At 46.2% G+C, this 18,013-nt stretch overlaps 1 protein-coding gene across 7 annotated transcripts in view; it reads right to left on the reverse strand.

Moving 5' to 3' along the window:
• Window positions 1-10: 10 nt before the first annotated feature.
• ARMH3 (armadillo like helical domain containing 3) overlaps window positions 11-18,013 on the reverse strand; it is a 231,271-nt gene continuing 213,268 nt past the window's right edge. For 6 of the 7 annotated variants that reach the window (XM_074382784.1, XM_074382786.1, XM_074382785.1 and 3 more), the window contains 2 exons: window positions 4,465-4,581; window positions 11-2,045 (listed from right to left, as the gene is read on the reverse strand). In XM_074382784.1, the coding sequence (XP_074238885.1) occupies window positions 1,953-2,045; window positions 4,465-4,581 (210 nt within the window). In that variant the 3' untranslated portion in view covers window positions 11-1,952. Of the gene's footprint in view, window positions 2,046-4,464; window positions 4,582-6,608; window positions 6,936-18,013 lie in introns of those variants that run through there. The other variant, XR_012512924.1, reaches the window with a different exon arrangement.

Below are 18,013 nucleotides of genomic sequence, written 5' to 3' on the forward strand. Positions count from 1 at the left end.
AAGACAGTCCCACACAAATCAATTTTTAATAATTTCAACTTGTCACCAGCTCCAGATCTAGCTGCTCTGGGGTTTATCACCAGGGAAAACACTAAATGCCCCAGGCTGAGCTATCCATCCAGTGATCAGAGATGACCCAGCCTGTGAACTCTTAAGAACCTACATCTATACATGGCAGCCTATTAGTGGATTCTCTGGAACTAGTGCATAGCTGCTCAATAGTAGAGCCAGAACTCTGGTTCCCAGGGAGGGCAAGTATCCCAAAGAGATTTGAGGTTAAACGGATAGCAGCCCAGGTGGTCCCAGACACGCTCTCACTGCTGAATTCCTGCACTTACTCCTAGGATATACCAGTGCTGTTCGCTCCCCGCCATCCTGAGGGCTTTAGAAAGAGTTTTAAAAGGGAGGATCTCGAAGCAGCAGCTATTTCAGAGGCAGCTGTGGGGAAAGCCTACAGTGGTTCCATGGAGGCTATCCAAGGGAGGAACCACAGGCCGACTCCCCAGAAGTCAAGAGATTTGCCTGTGGCCTCACCCAGAATCTGAGTGGACAGAATGGAGGCCCTATGCATGATGCTCCCCTGGCCTGTTTCAGATGGAGGGTACCCTACCCGCAGAAAGTTCTTTCCCTCCCAGGCACTAGACCACAACAGGAACAGATTCCTCCCCAGAGGAAATTCTCAGGGAGGCTGGATGTAAACAACAGCAGGGTAAGGGGGTGGAACACGTGGAGGGGAGCTCAGCAGAGGCAGGAGGCTGCCAAAGGAGTGGGGGCTAGGGAGGCAGGGAAGCTGCTGGAAAGGGAACCAGCAAAGTAGGCACCTTGAGGGCTCCAAAAACCTGTCAATGTTTATTTCATACACACCCTAAAGACATATTAAACTAGATTAGAAATGAAAAGTTAAGGTTGTGACCCTATTGTGCTGATAAGTCAATGGGTCGGAAGGAGGGGAAAGTTAACAGTACTCCTGGTGCCAAAATTAAAATTCAGAAAGTGGTGGCTGGACAGCAGAGCACGGGCAGAGTCGCATCTCCAGTTTCCCAGAGGAGTCAACACTGAATTCAGAAAACAGGAAAAAAAATGGCGGGCGCTGTGGCTCACGCCTGTAATCCCAGCACTTTCGGAGGCTGAGGCAGGCAGATCATGAAGTCAGGAGATCGAGAACATCCTGGCTAACACAGTGAAACCCTATCTCTACTAAAAATACAAAATATTAGCTGGGAGTGGTGGCACACACCTGTAGTCCCAGCTACTCTGGAGGCTGAGGCAGGAGAACTGCTCTAACCTAGGAGGCAGAGGTTGCAGTGAGCTGAGATTGTGCCACTGCACTCCAGCCTGGGCAATAGAGCAAGACTCTGTTTAAAAAAAAAAAAAAGAAAATAGGAAAAAGGTACCCTATTCCTATCCTACCCTAAATCCGAGCCAAGGGTCCTGATGACTGGACAGAGTACCAGTGGGGACAGGGGACACAAATTGCAAGCCAAACACAGCCCCAGGCCCAAAGGAAGCAGGATGTGGCTCCAGCTATATCTGAGAGTTTATCTGTTTTCAGAAGCCAAGCAGAGCCGCTGACGAGCAGAGCCGCTGACTTTCGGAGTGCTGGCATTACCCTGAGGCTTGTCTCACCAGCTCCCGAAAATTAGTCAGTAGCCACAGCTTGTAACCTCAAGATTGGAAAGGTGAGGGGCTGTTTAGAGAGCCCACTCTGCAAGTCCCTACATTCCTGGAGGCCTCTCCCCACTGTGCCCACCCATTCCTCCCCAGATAAGATTATCCCTGGCTCGCCCCTCCTGCCCCTGCTGTCCGAGCTCCACTGAAGTGTGGTCTTCACCAAGAGAACTTGGTATCTGTGTTTCTCTCCAACCTCGGGGGCAGCCCCGCTCCCCTCGCTCCCCCTCCGGCCCATGATTCATGGGTAAGGGCAGTCAGAGGCTGCTCAGGTAGGTGTGGCCTCAGGAGATAGTGGAGAACTCCTTGAGCAGGACTTCCTGGCTGAGTGTGTGGAAGGCCAGGTTTCTCCGGACGTTGGTGCTAATGGATCGAACCTGGGAAAGGTGGGAGGGCACAGGCAGAGAGAAAACAGGAGAATCAGTTCCAAACAGTAGAGGGGAGTGCCTGCTGCATGGGGCACTAGAAGTTTCTCTTAGGAAATGAACCCTTAACAGCTATTATCCCTGTGGCAAATGAGCAAACAGTTCCTTGACAGCAGGGAAGAAGAGAAGAGGGGCTGACAGGAACAAACTCTGGAGGATGTGAGAAGAGCATCTGGGCTCCTAGGGAAGTAGAAGCAGGCACAGACAAGAAAGGAGGGCTGAGGCTGGCCTCTGTCCCTGCTTTGGCTATACATAATGGGGACAGGACTGGTCAGTGATCTGATGGAGGAGGAGAAACTGAGGCCAGATGACTCATGCTCTAGTGTCATCTCTCTTTAGATGTGTTTTTAGTCTCTTAACTCTTGCTTTGGATTTATCTGCTTTTTTGGGTTGGAAGGAGCATTTTGGAGATGCGGTCCTTTTCTGGCATAGATGGCAAGGATATGCTCCAAGGAGGCCAGTTTCAATGGCCAGGGCCAGGTGACACAGCTACTGAGTCCCAGTTTGGGAGCAGGGCCGAGGCTTCTTAACTCCTAGTCTAGTACTCCTTCTAAAGATGTCTGCCCACTCAAGACGAAAGTCTGGGGCGTATCCTTGTTGTGTGCCCACTGCTCACCTCACATGCTCTCTACCCACAGTCCTTGCACAAAGTGTTGCCTGGGTGGGTCAGCAGGGGAAAAGCCTGCAGAGAAAAGGTCAGAGGGCCCAAGTCCCTGCTCTGAGAGGATTCCAAGAGGAATCTGGCAGACTCATCAAGGAGATTTGCCCATAGGAAATAGCTGTGTAGGTTGCCTGAGAAACAAAAAGGGGAGGGAGGAGAAGGAGAACGTGTCTGCTCTGGGCCCCAAAGTCTCAGGAGCTTTCCTTCAATTTCTGCTATGCTATAGGAAACTTAATGAAGTCATCAGGCAGGAAGCAGAGGAAAGGGCAGCATGGCAAACAGAGGCAACTCGAGCTCATTAGCTCCAAACTGGACCAGACCCTCTTTGCTCCCCTGTGCCAGGGGAACAAATACAAGCAGAGCTGAGTAAGGCCATGGTGAGTGCCTCAGAGCCTCGAGACACTGCTCCTGTAACTTCCCAACCATCCCATAAAAATGCTCTACTTGCTATCTCTTTACACTAATGGTTTCTGTGTTCCAAACTCACTCATTCCAGAGCATGTCTTCCTGACCCTGTGGAAGTCCAAAATCCTGAGGAATGTCATGTCAGGATCAGAGTTGGGCTGTGTTTAGCACAAGACAAACTATCTAAAACGCAGTGCCTTCACCACACACTTGGCATGGGGTAAGCAAATTTGGAGCTGATGCAAGTTCAGTCCTAGCAGGGGGAGGTCTGAGGACATGGGAGGGGGTACAGAGGCCTGCACGTCCCGGTCTCCATCCCCAGCCAGGATGTTTGTGTAAACCAAGCAGGTAGGGTGACAGGACCACAGGGAGGCTAAGCTTTTCTTGAGAACAGCTCAGAGCACAGGGCAGGAAAGGGAGCATCAACAGGGTGAGCTCTGTGGAGACGCTGACTGGGAGGTGAAGTAGGAGGCAGAGCAAATGCTCATGGCTCCATGTGCCCAAGGGTGGGGGCTGCAGGAAGCTGAGTGATTGGAAAGTAGGAAGTGGAGACTGGAGAACTAGACTGGGAGGGCACTCAGACCAATGGCCAGTTAGGAGTTTAGGAAGAAGTGATTCCGTAAGGAGAAGAATCAATTACTCTCATTAGCTGCCCCGAGGACAGGTTAAGGAATAAGTCAGAGCTGCCCCTGGGAACACACATCAAACCCCAGGCCCAGCTGTAGCTGTGCAGGGGCTGTCTCCATGGCTACAGAGGAGAAGTAAACAACGTGACCTCGACGGGCACCTTATCTTACTGCCTGGTGTGGTGGGGGAGGGAAGTTGCATACCCCATCCCAGCAGACCCCTCAAGTCCTGTTTTTTTTTTGTTTTGTTTTGTTTTGAGACGGAGTTTCGCTCTTGTTACCCAGGCTGGAGTGCAATGGCGCGATCTCGGCTCACCGCAACCTCCGCCTCCTGGGTTCAGGCAATTCTCCTGCCTCAGCCTCCTGAGTAGCTGGGATTGCAGGCACGCGCCACCATGCCCAGCTAATTTTTTTTGTGTGTGTATTTTTAGTGGAGACAGGGTTTCACCATTTTGACCGGGATGGTCTCGATCTCTTGACCTCGTGATCCACCCGCCTCGGCCTCCCAAAGTGCTGGGATTACAGGCTTGAGCCACCGCGCCCGGCTCAAGTCCTGTTCTATCTGTCCTTAGCAAACTGCAGTTGTTCCCTAGAGGCCCATCTGCACAGTGGAACCCATTGGCTGGGAGCGGGCCCCTAAGACATAGGACATAGGCAGAGGCGGCCATGAGGCACTCACCAGCTCTTTGAAGAAGGCAGCTTCCTTGTGCTGCTCTGAGTAGCGCTCATACTGGTCCAGGCCATCCTGCAGCTTCAGAGTGAGTGTGTCATAGTTGGCTCTCACCACCTCCAGCACCTGGGGGACATCAAAGGCCAGGCAGGGCTTAGGCTATGCATATCCCACATGCCTTAGCCCTATGCTGCTGATCTATTGGGTTGGGTTTGGTCTGTGACAACACCCCCAAGAAACTGCTCACTTCTTATCCCCCAGAAAACAGCCTGGCTATAGGGAGTGATCCCTCAGGTTTCTGGGACCACTTTTTTTTTTTTTTTGAGACAGAGTCTCGCTGTTGCCCAGGCTGGAGTGCAGTGGCGTGATCTCAGTTCATTGCAACCTCTGCCTCCCAGGTTCAAGCAATTCTCTTGCCTCAGCTTCCCGACTAGGTGGGAGTACAGACGCATACCACCACACCTGGAAAATTTTTGTATGTTTTAGTAGAGACAGGGTTTCACCATGTTGGCCAGGCTGGTCTCTTTTTTTTTTTTTTTTTTTTTTTGAGATGCAGTTTCACTCTTTGTTGCCCAGGCTGGAGTGCAGTAGTGCAATCTCAGCTCACTGCAACCTCCGCCTCTCGGGTTCAAGCAATTCTCCTGTCTCAACCTCCCAAGTAGCTGGTATTACGGGCGCCTGCCACCATGCCCGGCTAATTTTTGTATTTTTGGTAGAGACAGGGTTTCACCATGCTGGTCAGACTGGTCTCAAACTCCTGACCTCAGGTGATCCACCCACCTTTGCCTCCCAGAGTGCTAGGATTACAGGTGTGAGCCACTGTACCCGGTCAAATTTCTAATCTTTGTTTTTTTTTTTTTTCTTTTTTGAGACAGAGTCTCACATGGTTGCCCAGGCTGGAGTGCAGCAGTGCAATCTCAGCTCATTGCAACCTCTGCCTCCTGGGTTCAAGCAATTCTCATGCCTCAGCCTCCCAAGTAGCTGGGATTACAGGCGCATGCCACCATAGCCGGCTAATTTTTGTATTTTTAGTAGAGATGGGTTTCTCCATGTTGGGCAAGCTGGTCTTGAACTCCTGATCTCAGCAGATTCACCCACCTTGGCCTCCAAAAATGCTGGGATTACAGGCATGAACCATTGCACCATTGCACCCAGCCTGACTTTCTAATCTCTTCTATTCCCTGCTTTCCTGACCAGCCCAACCTGGCCACAAAGTCTGTCTACTCTGAGTATGGTAAAAGAACATGAGAAGAGGTTACAGAACAGTGAGCATCTCAGTTAACCAGTACCCCTGACACCACAAATGTGCTCTCAGTTTTATCCTGAAGCTTTCCCTGGCCAGGTTGTCAAAGTTGTTGAGTAAGATTTTGCCAATGTCTCCTTCCTTCTCCCATTCTAGGAACCACATTTCTTCAGTCTTGGGATGTTCCTCAGCACCATCTGCTACTTGTTTTCATTACTCGGTGCCAACTCAGTCTTCTTATCCAGTGCCTGGATTGAACTTTTAGGCATCCCAGCCTTTAGGTATAAGGTACACTTTCAAAACTCAGCTAGAGCCTTTGTTTTCAGGGGTTTCTCTCCCACAAAACCTGACTTTCTATGGGGGAGGATTCAGACTTCCACTGACTCCAGGAACCTTGAATATCTGTGGTTATAGAAGGAAGGGACTGTTCATAGACAGGCCAGATGTGACTTCAGCTTATGAAATCATGAATTGAAGGCAAGGACAGTCACGGGGAGAGGCACTACACATCAAGTCAGAAGAAGTGAGCTACGAGAAACAGGAGGGCAGGAGAGGGAATGATTGTTTACTCTGGTCATCTGAGGGAAGTTGATTTGACCTGGAGGAAAGTCTATGGCATCATGGAGAGCTCCCTGCTCAGCAGGGACCTTGGAGGAATGAGTGGGTGACAAGGAACACACAGTGCTGATAGAAGGGAGTCGGAGGCTGGGAAGAGGAAATAAGCCAGAGTCAGGATGGAGGACAGGCTCCTGAGGGGCCCAAAGGCGCCTTTGCACTATTCCCTGCAGCAGTCTAAATTTATGCCAGGCAGCCTTCACTTGGTAGCAAACAGTCTCCCTGCCAAAAATTCCCAAAGACAGAGAAGGGCTGGAGGGCACAGAGAAGGCTTGTGTCCCTATAGGAGAGTTACCGAGTTTGGGTTTGGAGGGAAGGATCAGCTAGGACAAAGGTCCGGCCCAGCTTTCTTCCCTTTAGACACTCAGCTGCATAAGCTCGTTTTGCCTGATGTGTCCCACAGACAGCAGTATAGGCTGGTTCCTGCTTCTCTTTTCCATTTGTCAGTTCTACAGGCAGGAGGACTGGTACCCAGCAACTGCAGTCACCCACAAAGTAATCTGGTCCTCTCATGCACGTGGGCTGTACTCGTGGCTGGAATATCTGCAGTCAAGGTCTTGGCTCAGAAGTGAATGGCTCAAGCCCAGAAAAAGGCAAAATTCCTCCAAGATGGAATCAGCCCCTAGGAACCAGACAGAATAGAGTAATACATGTTTTCATATGCCCTGAATTCTGGGGAGCAATGCCTAAGACCTAGCAACTTGGGCTCAGTGTTCCCTGAGGGGTTGCAGGTGCCAAAGGACAAACATGCTAAAGCCAATTTCTGCAAAAAAGGTACTGCATGTGAAGAGATGGCTGTACCTTATGACTACATCCTGACAGCCTCAGGCTGCAGGCAAGGTAAGGCTGCTTTGATCACCTGGACTTTCTCCTCTTGCTAGGGCAGGGTAGAAGGTCTAAGGTCTCATTTAGAAGAGTGATTTCTTCCTATCCCAATATAGCTGGCTTTTGCCAGCATGGTTTAGTTTAGGTTGTTACAGGGAGAGGAGAGTAGAGAAAGCCCCTGAGCTACCAGCTCCTTGGAAGAAAACCAGAAGCAGCTGGACATAGTGGCTCATGCCTGTAATGCCAGCACTTTGGGAGGCCAAGGCAGGCAGATTACCTGAGGTCAGGAGTTTGAGACCAGCTTGGCCAACATGATGAAACGCTGTCTATACTAAAAATACAAACATTAATGGTGGTGTGCACCTGTAATCCTAGCAACTTGGGAGGCTGAGGCAGGAGAATGGCTTGAACCCAGGAGGCGGAGGATGCTGTAAGCCATGATCGCACCACTGTACTCCCGCCTGGTGTCAGAGTGAGACCCTGTCTCAAGAAAAACAGAAGCCTGGCTGGATTTACAGTGCACACGATCTCAGCTCTTCTCTTGTCCAGACACTGCCTGATGCTACCTACCCCTTTCCCTGGCCCTTTCTGGTGGGCCTACTTCCTTTCTTCCTCTTATACCCAAGGAAAGTTACGTGTCAGTTCATCTAGTCTCTGCTGTCTCCTGCCCTCGTCAATTTTCTTTTACTCCCAAGGAAAAAGACATTTTAGGCTCAGGTCTGGGCCCCAGAACATCCAAGACTTCAGAACACTAGCAGGTGCTTGCCTAGCCTGGGACTTTGCTTTCTGTAGCTTCAGACGTAAGGCACATATCTCGTTTGAGTTTCAGCACTGGCCTGGGAAATGGCAAGGGCCACACTTAGGCAGAGCACCATCCCCCCAGAGCCCCTGCCTAAAGGCCTGAGGCTTTACCACAATTTGCAGCCTCAGTATCTGCTTCCTGGGAATGCTAAAGGTCCCTCTCAGGTTGAAATCCCTTTCCAATCCATCAGGTGACAGTCTATGCCCCTGTAAGCACAAGGCTACCTTCTTTCATCAGCTGTTGGGCTTGTGGGCTTCCTAGAATCATGCCGACCATCTCAGCTCAAGGTAGCTTCAAAGCCAGTAAGTCACCTGCAGGTCACATGCTCTCCAAAGAATCCTCACATCACCACCTATGACCCTCAGGAGACAGATACCTGGATCCTGGCAAGAGCCTGATAGAATGTTAACTGAGCTGGCTGGGTGCAGTGGCTCATTCCTATAATCCCAGCACTTTGGGAGACCAAGGCAGGCAGATCACTTGAGGTCAGGAGTTCGAGACCAGCTTGGCCAAGATGGTGAAATCCCATCTCTACTAAAAATACAAAAATTAGCCAGGTGTGGTAAGTGGGCACCTGTAATTCCAGCTATTCGGGAGGCTGAGGCAGGAGAATCGCTTGAACCTGGGAGGCGGAGGCTACCTTCACAGTCCAGGAGGTGCCTGCCTATTTCAAACAGTCCCAAAAATTCTATGTGCATAAGTGATTCTTCACCACAAAGGAACATCATCTGGATTTAAGTGGAAGACAAGGGACACACAAATGGCCTCAGTTTCAAAGATCTCATGCCCTCTTCTTTGCCTTAAAACACTTTGCCTCAACTTAGGGGAGGGAAAAACAAAGTGGGCAACGTTTGGGAGGGCCTAAACATCAGCCCCTGAAGTCTCTGGAGGTAAGGGGCCTGAGAGGAGAGCAAAGTCATTAAGAACATAGGCTTGAAGTCAGAGACTTAAGTTTTAGTCCCCAGTCAACCACTAATTAGCAACATGAATTTATACAAGCTTCCTAATCTCTCTGAGCCTCAGTTTTCAGTATCTATAAAATTAAGACAACGCCATCTACATCTTACAAGGTCGATGTGAGGATAACATGAGCTAATGACTATACAATGCCTGGCACATAATCAATAGTCAATAATAGTTACTTATTTTATAATGAAAGCCTTTTTGGTGGCAAGGGATATTTCGAAGTTCTGGCTGTCTCTGGATAGTTCTAACCATAAGCCAGGAGCTAGGGCCTCATACATCTTCATTCAGCCTATGCAGATTCTGGTGAAGAGGAAACAACATCGTCTATTCTTTGTCTTCCCCACAAGACCAAGTCTTGCTCTGTCGCCCAGGCTGGAGTGCAGTGGTGCAGTCTCGGCTAACTGCAACCTCCGCCTCCCAGGTTCAAGCAGCCTCCTTGGGACTATAGGCATGCACCACGATGCCCGGCTAATTTTTTGGTTATTTTTAGTAGAGAACGGGTTTCACTATGTTGGCCAGGCTGGTCTCAAACTCCTGACCTTGTGATCTGCCCGCCTTGGGCTCCCAAAGTGCTGGGATTACAGGTGTGAGCCACTACACCCAGCCAATATTGTCTATTCAGTGTGAAAGCAAGCCTACCACAATGACCTCACAATGTTCAGTGTAACTGGCAACGCATCAGCCAGAACTCAAATAGCCAGTATAACTTTGGTAGTGCAAAGTGACACAGGTTATACTAAAGAAAAACTAAGCAGAGAGGCCTGGTTTTGCATGATGCAGGTTGTGAGGCTGTTGGCCACATCAGGATCAGGGTGTCTTCAAGACAGGAAGCAGATGAGATTCCAGTGCACAAAGTTAGTTCAAAATTGCTAAGTTTCAGACACACACACACCCTAGCACATGTAATATGCATTCCTCACAGACTATTCAGTAACCTGTTCTCCATTTATTTCAGCAAGGCCTTTGAAACACAAAGTAATTCTAGCCTGAAGGTAGCAGCGGCAAAACAAAAATCGTCAACGTGGAAAAGTTCCTGGCAATGGCTATTCAGTCTCAATGCCAGAGGGCTTTACCCTGTGCCTGAAAAATTACTGTTTCAAATCTCTGTTGACCTGAATTCCCAGAAGAATAACAGTGAGAGGACAACTAAGTAATAGGATGTGACCTGACAGCAAACTTGTGTTTAATACTTTCTTCCCAATTTAAGCTGACATTGACAGTTTAACGTGTTTGGGAAAACATGTGAGGCTGCCAACAGCCCTCTCCCAACCAGGGCAACATATATGGTCTTTCCTAGGGGCCAGGCTGCCAGATGAGGATGAGACCACAAGATACCAACAGAAAAACTTACAGAGATTAGAGACTTTTTTTTGAGACAGCGTTTCGCTCTCGTTGCCCAGGCTGGAGTGCAATGGCACGATCTTAGCTCACCACAACCTCTGCCTTCCAGGCTCAAGCAATTCTTCTGCCTTCCTAATAGCTGCGATTATAGGTGTGTTCAAAATTTAAAGCTAAATTTTAAACTCATTTAGCTTGCCACTATAAACTGACTTAAATCCAACTCAGTTAATGTAGCTTAATTCTTTTTTTTTTTTTTTTTTTTTTTTTTTTAGACGGAGTTTCGCTCTTGTTACCCAGGCTGGAGTGCAATGGCGCGATCTCGGCTCACCGCAACCTCCGCCTCCTGGGTTCAGGCAATCCTCCTGCCTCAGCCTCCTGAGTAGCTGGGATTACAGGCACGCGCCACCAAGCCCAGCTAGTTTTTTTTTGTATTTTTAGTAGAGACGGAGTTTCACCATGTTGACCAGGATGGTCTCGATCTCTTGACCTCGTGATCCACCCGCCTCGGCCTCCCAAAGTGCTGGGATTACAGGCTTGAGCCACCGCACCCGGCCTAATGTAGCTTAATTCTTAAAGAGAGACACTGAAAATGTCCAGACGGGTAATTACTACCCCATAAACAGGGCTAATTTTGTATTTTTAGTAGAGATAGGGTTTCTCCAGGTTGGTCAGGCTGGCCTTGAACTCATGACCTCAGATGATCCGCCCGCCTCGGCCTCTCAAAATGTTGAGATTATAGGTATGAGCCACCGCACCCAGCCCAGAGACTTCTTACAGAATAGGAAATGAACACGGAACCTAAGAGGATAGTAGTGGGGGGTAAAGAGGCTAAGACATCAGAAACCTGGGTTCAAATTTTGGCAACATCATTGACTTTGACCTGGGTTTTAGTTTCCTTAATGGTGAAATAGTCATAATACTACCTTCTTATAATATTATGAAGATTAGAGATAGTATACAAAATACATATAAAAAATAAATGATAGTCTAAGCAAATAGAAGGTGCCAAATGGATGAAGGCTATTGAGTTGGAAACAAATAAGAAACATGGAAAGAGAAAAATGGAAGTATCTGATGTGAGTGAGGAGAAAAAAGAAAAAATGTCCGATGTATTCAAATAAGATGAATCAGCTGGTTACATGGAAGTCAGGAGGGCCTGGAGTTATTCCTAGCATCTGAGGAGAGCAATATGGAAAGCAATCATATCTCTTTTTTTTTTGTTTTATTTTTTAGAGATGAAGTGTCACTCTGTCACCCAGGCTGGAGTGCAGTGGCCTAATCTTGATTCACTGCAACCTCCACCTCCTGCATTCAAGCGGTTCTCCTGCCTCAGGCTCCCACGTAGCTGGGATTACAGGTGCCCACCATCATGCCTAGCTAATTTTTGCATTTTTAGTAGAGATCGGGTTTCAACATGTTGGCCAGGCTGGTCTCGAACTCTTGACCTCATGTGATCCATCTGCCTCAGCCTCTCAAAATGTTGGGATTACAGGCATGAGCCACCGCACGCAGCTATCATACCTCTTTTTGGCCAAGTGCTACTACATGGACAGAACCATAGAAATAATAGTTCTGGGCCAGGTACAGTGGCTCACACCTGTAATCCCAGCACTTTGGGAGGCCAAGGTGGGAAGACTGCTTGAGGCCAGGAGTTCAAGACTAGCGTGGGTAATAGAGTGAGACTCCATCTCTGTTTTATTTTTATTTTTCTGAGACAAGGTCTCACTCTGTCACCCAGGCTGGAGTACAGTGGTATGATCACAGCTCACTGCAGCTTCGACCTTTTGGGCTTAAGTGATTCTCCCACCTCAGCCTCCCAAAGTGCTGGAATCACAGGTGTGACAATACATGTAACAAAAAAATATATATTATATATAAAGAAAAAAGTAATAGTTTTGGGAGGAACCTTTGAAACCACTTACCTAGTTCATGGCCCTCATTTCACAGAGGGAGAAATAAATGTCCAGAAAGATTGTAAATTGCCCAAAGTCATAAAACTGGGATTGTATACCAGAATTTTCTCTCAATCCAGTGCTCTTCCTATACTAGCAGGCTGGTCTAACCTGGGGCACATTCTTGGGTTTACGGGCAAAACTTGGTCTTCAGAGACCAAAGATTCAAGGAATTCAAACTTGCTTCTCCTAAGAAGTTTGGAAGTATGATTTGTGGAGAGCTAAGAAAGTAAACTGGCAGGCCGGGCATGCTGGCTCATGCCTGTAATCTCAGCACTTTGGGAGGCCGAGGCAGGCAGATCACCTGAGGCCAGGAGTTCAAGACCAGTCTGGCCAACATGGTAAATCCCTGTCTTAAAAAATAAATAAATAAATAAAAGAAAAAAAAAAAAAAGAAAGTAAGCTGGTGAAGGCTTGATTTGCTGTTTGAGCTTTAATGACTACCCAGCCTCTTAGGACTCCAGGGTTTGACTCAACCCTGCTGATAGTTGGTGTAAACCAACAAAATTTTATAAACCACTCCAAACTCATTATCAGCAATATCTGATTTTGGCTGCTATTTTGATTACTCAATACTCATTTTGAAGCTTGAAATTCAAAGGTCTTCAGTTGGGCTTCCATTGATCTTCAAATGGGCATTTTAGGTCGCTGCCATCCTGTGGTCTTCAGGCTTGGGATGGGGTATTGAAAGGATTCAATAAATCCCTTCTACAATGAATGCTCCTATCTCAAGGCCAATCTCTATTTTCGCAAAAAGACTGTCATCATTCTGTTCCACTTCTATGAAGTTAGTTCTGTTTTAATCCTGTCCAACTCCTAATCATAAAAAAATTAATCTCTGGATGACTTGAGACAGACACAGGAGTTAAAATGGAATCAGGAGGAAAAAAAGATAAAAAGGCTTTTTAAAGGATGTTTGTAATTTCCATCTATCTGTCCCACTGGATTCTTGACCACTGTTCTACTTCAGCTGTTTACTCACTAGAGAACATGATTTTTTGAACCCATTTCTTCCACAAAGCAGGAAAGGACAGCCTGAGTCATCAAACTCTGAAAACACAAGCAAGAGCATCACCAGGCCTAAGTCCAGATACTGCTCTTGCTTCTCCTTCCCACAGTGTGGAGGGGGCTGGGCAAGCACTATTTTATTCGGCAAGGTGATAATAAAGAAATAATGAGTTTGGTCCATGGCAAGCTGGGTAATGGAATTTATTCCTCATGGCAGTTCAGTATTTGGGACACATCTATCCCAGTGCCCACAGAATCAAGAAGCAAGAAGTCTCTGACCACAAAACAGGTATACAGAAAAAAAAGGACTGAATAATCAGGTTTGCTCCCACAACACCTTTCTAACTGTTCACTGCTCTGACCTTTCTGACCTCGTGGTCCTAGCCTGTCTTATCCCTAAAAGAAATAGTGCTGGGCCGGGTGTGGTGGCTTATTCCTGTAATGCAAGCACTTTGGAAGGCCAAGGTGGGCAGATCACTTGAGATCAGGAGTTCAAAACCAGTCTGGCCAACATGGTGAAACTCCACCTCTACTAAAAATACAAAAATTAGCCGGGTGTGGTAGTGTGCGCCTGTAATCCCAGCTGCTTGGGAGGCTGAGGTAGAGGAATTGCTTAAACCCGGCAGATTAAGGTTACGGTGAGACAAGATCATGCCTGGCAACAGAGTGAGACTCCACTTCAAAATAAGTAAATAAATAAAATAAACAGTGCTGAGCATACCTTAGGCCTTCAATAATGGTCATTGGCAAATGGACTGCTAGAGGGGAGAGGAAGGTCCAAGCAGCTGCAGGCAGTTTTTAATGGTAAATACACACTGAAGTCTACCTCTCATCATCCGCAGAGAGACAACATTACAAGTTAAATACACCATTTGTCAGCCAGAAAGGCTGAAGTCATTTTCTTTCTAATACCCAGCAAATTTCCTCAAACTTAAAGGAAGATACCTTTTCCTACAAATATGAGAATGACTTACTCAGGGCATTGCCTAATTCTCTTCTCTGGATTTGTTATTGGGTCTAAAATGCTCTATAAACTTGGGCAAGAGCCTGAAAGAAAAATGGAAGGTCTTATATTTCCTCTGAAAGGACTAAATTCAGCCTCCCATTCTTCCTCTATTTTCCTAAAACCAGGCCTTTCCTAGAACTGGTTATGTGTCTCCTAATGAGGAACAGCCCTCTTTTCTCCCAGAAGCAATAAAGGTCTGTCCCTAACCTTGCAATTTCACCAGCCTAAGCACAGCCTCTCAATGGCATTCTAACAATTATGTTAAGTGGTAGTCAGATGCTGGACAGCTTAGAAGAGGGATTCTGATGAGGGAGGAGCAAAAGCCAATTCTTCTTTCCCTAAAATCCATATTCTTCCAAATTCAATATTAGTTAAAGCTAAACAAGATGCACAGCACTATGAAGATGTTCTCTAAGTAAAGATCTTGACAGGTCCCTGTTGGGTCTAGTTACACCTGAGTGCTGAAAAGTTCCAATTAGTAGCCAGTGATAATCAAGACAGCATAGTGGTTAAGAGCATAGCTCTAGAGTCAGCCTGCCTGGACTCATGGCCTATCTTCACCAGTTAGCAGCAGGGTGGAGCTGGGTAAGCCTATTTCTTCATCTTTACAGTGGGAATACTAATAACTTGGTCATATACAGCTGGTTCTGAGGACTAAATAAGACAATGTATTGAAAGCTTTCTGTGCTTGGCACACAGAAAGCACTTAAAAACTGTAGCTGTTACTATTATTTTCTTTTGCCTTGATATGACCCTATGAATAACTATTTTTTAGAGCCTGAAATTGGGAGAAGTAACCTATTTCCATAGCTTCCCTTTCAACCCCTTCCATAAAGAAAAATTCCTCTCATCCGTCCCCACCCTTTCTGGAAGATAATTGCATTCTATAGGTTTCCCAGTGAGGGATTTCCTGTGGAGGAAAGAATATACTGCTTTAGGGTTGGTGCAGTAGCAGGTGGAGGCAGGCAGAGTGGCAGGCCCTCTCCTAGAGAAACAACATGCCATTACTACTGATTTCCTCACTGAAATCTGTCATAGCTAGATGCTTAGCACTCTCAAGTAGACTCGGTGTGACACTATGGATTTTCATAATGCCTAACAGAGTCCTAAGAAACAACAAACAGTCAACATGTTTGCAGACTAATTTAGTAACACAAGCCCAACCAAAAAAGAAAGGAATCTCTCATCAAGGTCACATGGTAAGATTAGAGTTAGACCCTGATGTGCCTTCAGTATTGTTCTCAGTACTCTGACAAGCTTCGAAAGCCCTGAGCCAAGTCTTGCCTTTATGGAGCAAACATGCAAATTGAGGAATCAAGATAAACCACCATCAATAAGCACAAGCACAGATGTGAGGACATAGCGGGTTGAGCCCGTAGCACTAAGTATGGTTTGGAGTCAGCTGCTTAACTGACCAGTGACTGGGCAGCTAGATTGAGATCAGATAGTATCACACCTTCGAAGACTGGGAAAATAAGGAACCCAAGGTTTCTTCCCTTTTGTTTACCACCTCTTCCTCTTTTTGTTACTGTGGTAGCTAATTCTGAGTGCAAAATTCTCCACCAGTGTATCAGGGCCCCTGAGACAGCAGCTACAGAAAGGACCAACCATTAGCTTGGACAAATCTGTGACTGGCATTGACAGCTTAGACTCATCAGGGCAATCATCTGAAAGGCAGATTCTTGAAGGCTCAGCCCTGACACTGAAAAAAATAAATCCTGTACAAAGGATGAGTAAAAGATGAAAAGAATGGGAAAGGATGTCACTTTACTCTCCAAGTATACAAGCTACAGCTTTTGTTTCTCAGAAATTAGGTTTGATCCATTCTGAAATGTCCTTCGGAGGTGTGTTCAATGTAGTGATGGATTCCAACTGCATAAATTCAGCTCAGCTATGCAGTGTACTTATTAGATAACTGTCCAAAAAAAAAAAAAAAGATAACTGTCCAAAACAATCTAAGCAGACAAACATGGTGATCTTTAAGCAGCCAGGTTCAAAGAGCTGCTGAGCCATTTTTAGCACTTGATTGCATATAGCAACCAAAAGAGTTGTATCTCCAACAACAGGGAAAATAATTAGATTAATGGGCTGAAATGCTAACTAGTACCCAGAGGAGACTGTTCAATTCCTTTACATGCTATTTGCTTACCCTTCTGGTCCATAGCCAGATGGAGGGTCTCAAAGAGGCATAGCGACCAAGCAGACAGTTAGAAGGATAAAATATTAGAGACCCAAAAGCTTCAGGTTCAAACGCTCCTTATTGTTTTGAGAGACTTGTAAATGATCAATGTTAGTTAAGGCTAGAACTTGGACCCAGGAATAGAAGGGGGAAAAATGGGGAAAGAGAATATCAGAAAAGTTTTAGTAAATTATCTTAAAAAGGACATAAAAGCCGGGCGCGGTGGCTCAAGCCTGTAATCCCAGCACTTTGGGAGGCCGAGGCGGGTGAATCACGAGGTCAAGAGATGGAGGCCATCCTGGTCAACATGGTGAAACCCCGTCTCTACTAAAAATACAAAAAATTAGCTGGGCATGGGTGGCGTGTGCCTGTAATCCCAGCTACTCAGGAGGCTGAGGCAGGAGAATTGCCTGAACCCAGGAGGCGGAGGTTGCGGTGAGCCGAGATCATGCCATTGCACTCCAGCCTGGGCAACAAGAGCGAAACTCCATCTCAAAAAAAAAAAAAAAAAAAAAAAAGGACATAAAAATGCTCACTATATATACCATTTCCAGTATCCACTTGAGACTTCCCTCTGTGGTAACTGAGAAAACAGGAGGAAAGAAAGAGAATGAAGCAGGAGATTATATATATACATAGTTAATGTAAGGGAAGATTCTCTGAAAAATATGTGAAATTCAAAAAATTCAGTTGAGTAACTCAGAGTATGCAGTATTTTGTTTGTTTGTTTATTGAGTATGCAGTATTTTAAAGTAGTTCAGAATTTCCACTTGCAGTCATGATAGAGTGAGAACTGGGAAATAATTCTTGTCAGATACTGAATAACAGGCAGTGCAGGATAGGAATCCTAAGAGAGGGAAAACAAGGGGAACTTGAAGGTCCTGCTGAGCTAAGGAGACATATCGGAGTTTGGGGAGGCAGATTATCAAAGGAGACAGACAGGCTGAGAAAGAGCTTCAGAAATTTGCAGTGTTTCCACTGAATTGTTCCTAAATATTAATAATATGGATTGCATACGTTGCGTCTGACTCAACTAGGGCAGACAACAACAACAACAACAACAACAACAACAAAAACGGAGAATTTGTAAGCCGAACAATTCTCAAGAGTTCACACAAGGCTGGGAGATGTTTGAATTTTGACTAACCAGAATGAAGGGTACTTGTTGAATCCCTAGGGCATTCAAACAAGATGCCAGAATAGTTATGCATTAGCAGTGGCATTAAACTAGCCCTAGAGTAAAGTCTACTTTAAACTTACCCAAATGAAGCTTTCAAAAATGTGTCAGAAGGATTGTACTGCTCCGTAAATATTTTACCTGCCTTCCTGAATAAAGTCCAACACAATTTAAAGAATGGCAACAAAATCTAGCACCCAATTTCAATAAAAATCACCAGACATATCAAGAAGGAGAAAAATGTGACCTATAACCAAGAGAAACAGCAGTCAATAGAAATAGACCCAGAAATGAGGGAGATGATGAAATTAGCAACAATGACATTTAAGGATCTATTATTTTAAAGACCCATTAACATAATAAAGAGAAAAATGGTAGATATAAGGCACATCGTAATAAAACTAGTGTTAATGGAAGAATAGTAAAAGCAGCTAGAGAAAAAAA

Source organism: Saimiri boliviensis, chromosome 12 (assembly GCF_048565385.1).
Source record: "Saimiri boliviensis isolate mSaiBol1 chromosome 12, mSaiBol1.pri, whole genome shotgun sequence".
Classification (NCBI taxonomy): Eukaryota; Metazoa; Chordata; class Mammalia; order Primates; family Cebidae; genus Saimiri; species Saimiri boliviensis.